Source organism: Ornithodoros turicata, chromosome 1 (assembly GCF_037126465.1).
Source record: "Ornithodoros turicata isolate Travis chromosome 1, ASM3712646v1, whole genome shotgun sequence".
NCBI lineage: Eukaryota > Metazoa > Arthropoda > Arachnida > Ixodida > Argasidae > Ornithodoros > Ornithodoros turicata.
The window spans coordinates 94082416-94088696 of NC_088201.1; the positions used below are offsets into that span (position 1 = coordinate 94082416).

A 6281-nucleotide genomic window follows, 5' to 3' on the forward strand; every position below is an offset into this window, starting at 1 on the left:
CGCGTCCTAGACGTCATGTAGAAGAGCTGCTGTTGAGGTCCCTAATAACGTTTCACTTGCGAATCATACAACGCGAACAGAACACGCGCAAGCACGAACTATAGCAACTGGGTTGTACCATGAGCTAGTATCTGCTTGGACGTCCGTGCTTTTGTTTTCTGATTGTTATTACACATTCCGAACAACTTGCCCGACTCTCCACGCCCAACAATATTTATAGCACCTTCGTAAATTGTATTTCGCTGTGGCAATAGGTAGCTCTGGAAAAAAAAAAAAAAAGAAAAAGATCGCTGCCTGAATCCTACGTGTCGTATTAGAAGGATAGGTTGTTTTCCAAGCATCAATTTCTAGGTATCTCTTTCCAGGTGTTGCGCATTTCCTGATTTATCGACTCCCTGTTGCAGCTTTCGAACACTCATAAGTGATGTTATCTGGTCCCGGGGATGAGCCCGCATTCACAAGTTTGAACGCCGTCTTTAGCTTGATTAGAGTGAACCTTGACGGCCGGTCACTCCAAGCTCTCCTTCATGTTTATAATACGTCTTGGCAACAGGGAACCCTCCCGTCTACCTGGAAGGAGGCGTTAGTTTTTCCCGTCCTGAAACGAAGCAAGCCACCAAATGCCCTGTCCTCTTTTCGCCCGCAGACATGAAGGCCATGGTGACACAAATGAGCCAGGTGGTAGAGGCTGCATCACAGCAGCACAGCAGTGCCATTGTGACTTCTCCAAAGGTAGGGTACCTTGACCATCATATGCGATTGGTGGTATTCATTTTTGTTAATCACTGGTTTGTCGACATCACACTTTGATAGATTGACATTGGCCTCGGAGTGCTGGTGGATGAAGTGATTGTGCACCGTGCAGCTGCGATGTCCAGCAACTGCCCCAAACGGTATGTTTACGGCACCAGCGTGGCTGGGTTTCTGTTCTTCAGTACCTATCGTGTCTTATGTGCCATGCATTTATTTGCCAGGTATGCCCGAGCTTTGACGAGGGCAGTATTCAGCCAAGAGGAACTCTGCAGTGGGACACTCACAGGCAACAGCTGCAATGCAAAGCGTGAGCTGGCACGAAGACCTCCACTGGATCAGACCCGGGTGTCTGCTGTGCTGGGTACGTTGTCGAAATTCAAGTTTGATAACTCAATGTAGAAGTCACATATTTGCTTTGTGCTTCTGTGGGTGAGCTAGTTGACCGTGATAGCTTGTTGGCAGTCTTCAAGTGCCTTGTGTATCATAATACATAATGTTTGTGCCAGAAGTCTGCGGAACACGGGAATTGTGTATTTGAACACTCTTGGCAGCCTGGACGAACCCAATTTATCAGACTCCTTGGGTTGATTTATTCAAAGGGTCCTATTCAATGGGCGTTCTTAAAAGGACACCTGGGGCTGTATTCTGGTCAAACTAAGAGACTGCCTTACTTTCCGCGTTGCCTGTGATTGGGTGCGAGGGAGAGACAGCCGCTGATAACCAATGATGTAGCATTTGACACTGGGAGCTCTCGGTGACTCTTCATGCACCCCGGGACATCTGCAAATTGCGTTCATATCTCGTTGCAATGAGTAAAACGAAGATGCGCTGGCTACGTTTGTGATGACTGCCCGCTGCGCTCCAAGGACAACGGCCCGTACAGGAAGCCGGCGGGAATGGTACGTGCAGTCCATGAAAGGCGATTAGGACCGACCTAGTGCGCTGTAGTATTTGGTGCGCGCTTAGTGGGACGGGCAGCTCGTGTGAAAATAAGGAAGTGGTCAAAACGAGAAGCTGGGTCGGTGCTATTATGGGGCCGGGGTGAGCGACGACGTGCTGTTCCATCAGCGTGTGAAGATCACGGAATCAGCTAAGAAATAAACTGCACGAAACGAATGTGAACACAATTCTGGGATGGGGACAAGCCCGGACTGCGGCCTCATCTTTTTAAGGGTGCCTTTATCGGAAAGCTGGGACCGACTGCGAAAGTCTTGGCACTGTTAAACAAACAGGACAAAACGAATGTGGGAACAATCTCCCAGCGGGGGCAAGCCGGGTCTGCTGCCTGTTTCCTCATTAGCCGATTCCGTGATCTTCACATACTGATGTAACTCCACGTCGTCCCTCACACTGGCTCCGTAGTAGCACTGACCCCCAGCTTCTCGTTTCGACCACTTCCTTCTTTTCACACGAGTTGTCTGTCACGCTCAGCGCCAAATACTGCGGCACACTGCAGCCAGTCCGAAGCACCGATCATTGACTGTGCGTACCAGCCCCGCCGGCCCCCTGCACAGGCCGTCGTCCTTGGAGCACAGCGTGCAGTTATCGCTAACGTAGCCAGTGCATCTTCGTTTTACTCGTTGCAAAGAGATATGAACGCAATCTGCACATATCCTGGGGACCGTGATGAGTCATCGCGTGCAGAGAGCTCGCCGCGTCAAACGCTACACAATTGGTTGTCACAAGAGGCGCGGAAAGTAGGTCAGTCTCTTTCTTTGACCAGAATATGGCCCCAGCATGGCTTGAACAATTTACATACACTATTCCCATGTTCAGCAGACTTTTGGCACAGGAGTCTCAGCCACACTTAGGAGTATCGTGGGGGCATGACTTGCCTAACGGATGCTATGAGTCTCTCAGTTCTGTCTGTCATATATGGTCGTTGTGCTGGCAGGCAGGTTGACTCACGTGCTGTTGCTATGAAATCTTTGTTGCTGATGTTTTGATCAATGCATGACAGGGCGTAGTCTTTTATGACAGCAACGTTTTGTCGGGATCGAGGAGGTAGTGAAACGGGCGCTTATAGTGTCATGCATTGTATATCGCTTGCTAAAAGTACTCTTTCCCGATAAGACGTCGATGTTGTAAAACATTATGCACTGATCCAAACATCGCCAGCAGAGAGTTAACAGCAGCAGCAGGTATTTCTACCTGCCCTGGCGTACAAGCAAGACGGTGCACTGGCCGTGCCTGCACACATGATTTTGATGCAAGTTTGTCACTAATTATTGGTGTAGGCATTCGCATTGTGTGCAGGCGTTGTCATTGTGTACCTGAAATACATGGTCAGGTGCATCGTTGTCTTATTTACACCTGTGTACATACAGGGCATGTCAGCAAGAAGTTTGCACCTGTGGAGATCCAACTCGTCAAAAGCAGCCTGGCCACTATGTTCGCCAAGATGAAGAAACAGCAGCTAGCAGATGCAGAATAATTTTTTTAGTATATGTAACACTTGTTTCATCCCTCATCCGCATGCTCACACGCTGGTAAACACCATCCATGAGGTTCCTCAACTGCAATGGCACCATTATGGCTAGTCTACTGGAAGACAAAAGGGGAAGATGGGGACAAGTTGATAGGAATGCGATAGACAGCAAATAGCCGGTGTATAGCAAGTTAATGGCAAGTGTCCATAGTTAGTCTATGGCATGTTGTCCATAGTTTGTTGCTGCCAATCTCTTATTGCCAGTCCAAATAACGGAAAAAGGAAAGTCTGTCGACATGCAATGGATAGGCTATGCAACCAATAGACGATTTGTCTATAGCCCGACTATAGGACGACAATAAATTTTTTCATAAGGGCATGGGAAAGTAAAGCATTTCACGACACTTTCCGAGAGGTCTCGACTAGACAGCAGTTACCGCATTTTCTTTTCGTTTTAGCAACCTTACATAGAAGGCGCTCGTTTTCTTCCTTGAGCTCGATGATTTTTCTTTCCAAGTTCCCGCACGAAGAGCACGCTGCACCCTATCGAAGAGGTAATGCACAGCATGAAAATAAGAACCTACAAGGCGCATCGTAGGCATGAAATGTGAACGTAGAGAAAAATAATAATAATTCAATAATTCGGGGTTTACGTCGCGAAGCAACTATGGCTGCAACGCAGGAAAAAAAAAAGAACGTAGGCAAATGTAGGAAACAATGTAGGTAGTGAAAATATAGGGAGTTTTTTTTATTGGAAACACTACGCATCACGAACAGAGCAATGAAGGCAAAACGATGCCAACCTTCCCGCTGCTTGAGTAAGAAACACGTGGTACATAATTAGTAGCACCTGTTTCTTACTCAAGTAGCGTAAAGATAGCCTCCAGATTTCTTTTATCGCTGGCGTCGTGAAGTGCTGTTTCCAATAAAAAAGACACACTGTGTATAACGACAGAAGTTTCAACAAGTGCAGAAATTGCGCTGCAATAAAGACAGTCCGCAAAAACTGGAAACTCACATTCACGTCGCATAATCCTTCCAAAAGGTTCATTGCTTTCACCAATCGCGACCGCTTTTTCTCCATTGCAACCGCCGAAACTGGAAATACAAGTTATACACGGATGTTACGTTAGATGCATATTATGTCCTCCATCTACAATAGAACGCTTCGAAATAAGCATAACAAAGCCACTCTGCATAAAGGATTGACACAGGAGTGCTGACACAAGCGACCACATGTGCTCCCCACGTGTCGTTAGTTCCACCTGCTTTCGTCATATTTTTAACAACTTGAACAACTCTCAGAACGTAAACGCGTCCAAGGTACAAATTACTTACCGACATCGACTACAGCTGCTTCCGCCGGCTCTGCTTCTTTGTCCCACTGCATCAATAACTTCTGATTTCGCACTTCTTCAATGTAGCTGGGGTCGTTAGCAAGCCTCAGCCCGACGTCGACATCCACAATTTTATCTACTAAGTAGACGTCAAATTGGGAGTAAGCTTGCCACTTTACGAGAACGTACATTTTCTTCTGCGACTATAGGGCTGAAAAAGAGAAGCTGTACGCGCAAAACACAATTTATGCTGGCCGCCATGCCACCTCCTTCGTCAGCTGGTGCTGCTATGGCAGCGCCACACTCGCCATGTTTAGTTTTCTCCTTTTTTAATGAACTCACTGACGTGAAGAGCATCAGTCGAACATGTTTGTTTAATGCGTATATTTGTCGCCACTTAATATTTCTGGTGAAATTTGTAATATAAGCGCCATGTATTCTGTCTCTGTGGTGATATGCGATATGGACAAACGATCGCAATCGCCACCGTCAGCCTGTTGTGTTGGGTTGTGGACTGTGCTCCCTTATCTCGTGGGTGGATGTAAAAATAATTGATGTAACGCAGTCGTTAACAACAATGGCACCTCAAAAGAGGTATTTCAAGCATATCGTTGATCCCGCGACACCAGTGCCAGAGAGATCAAGATACAGGCTGATTTCCGGCGATAGATAGCGTGTGACGTCTCCGCACAACAGGCGCAACGAAAAAGCCACTGCATTGCGTGACCACTCACGTTGTGCTGGACTAAACGAGATCCCCTTAAATACTGGAGCCCACAGTGGCATTGCTGCGTCGTACCTGAACGCCTCATTGCAAGAACTGCAGCACTTCCTCGATACAGACGATTCCGATGGTGAAGAGAGCGACCTGGGCGACGAACCGGTAATTCAAGACCTTCGTACGGATCCTTACGGATTTTCAGACGATGATGTCACAGTACACGACTATCATTCAGATTCAGAATTATCATCATCAGCAGACGACAGAGATGATGAAGTGCAAACATAACGCCCTGCCGTCAACTATACCAGCTCTTCACATTTGGATAAAGAAGGACTTGTAAGTGCTCATGATTATCCAATTTATAATTGTGCTGCTCTTGACCGAAGTTCCACAGTTGAAAATTTCGCCCTGTACGGGCCAGACAAGCAACATATCGGTTTAAAGTGGTCAAAATCGGCATGCGTACACATAAGTTTAACCCAACTTAGCCCACGTTGACTTGAGTTAAGGGTACGTGTATTCTAAATGATGCATGACTTTCTCCAGAGTGTGTAATCATGCTCCCTGATCCTTTTAACTGTCCCCTGCCTTTCTTCAGCAACACAACAAAGTTGGTGAATATAAAATAGGTTCTCAATAAAAAGGCAATCTGACATCTTGTCATCCGAAGACCCAGATCAGCTGTAAGCGGATTGAAGAGGTGCAGAGCCGTCGTTGCAGAGTGCCTGCATTATTTAATTGACGAAACCAAGTTTCTGCTGTTCTCGCCAGTATGACAACCTATAACTGATCTGCTCTCTTAGGCTGCAGTCACACTGGTTAAACATAAAACACCAAACACGAACATTTCCTCAAACATGTTTGACGAAAATGCCTGACAAACATCTCCCATACATGTATGGCTCAACAGCTGTGGTCACACTGCGAAAACGCCGTCAGAACATGTTCAAAGACACGCGTGTATAACCAGTGTGACCGTGCCGTGATACAAAAGTGTGCTTCGGTTGTGTTTGAAAGCTTGTTTTCAAACACTTGATCG

General features: G+C 46.7%; 1 protein-coding gene across 1 annotated transcript; it reads left to right on the forward strand.

Moving 5' to 3' along the window:
• Positions 1-651: 651 nt before the first annotated feature.
• LOC135366572 (uncharacterized) lies at positions 652-3355 on the forward strand. Its single transcript, XM_064599334.1, has 4 exons — positions 652-732; positions 814-893; positions 975-1114; positions 3081-3355. The coding sequence occupies exons 1-4, from the start codon at positions 658-660 to the stop codon at positions 3185-3187; spliced, it is 402 nt and encodes a 133-aa protein (XP_064455404.1). The 5' UTR covers positions 652-657; the 3' UTR covers positions 3188-3355.
• Positions 3356-6281: the final 2926 nt, after the last annotated feature.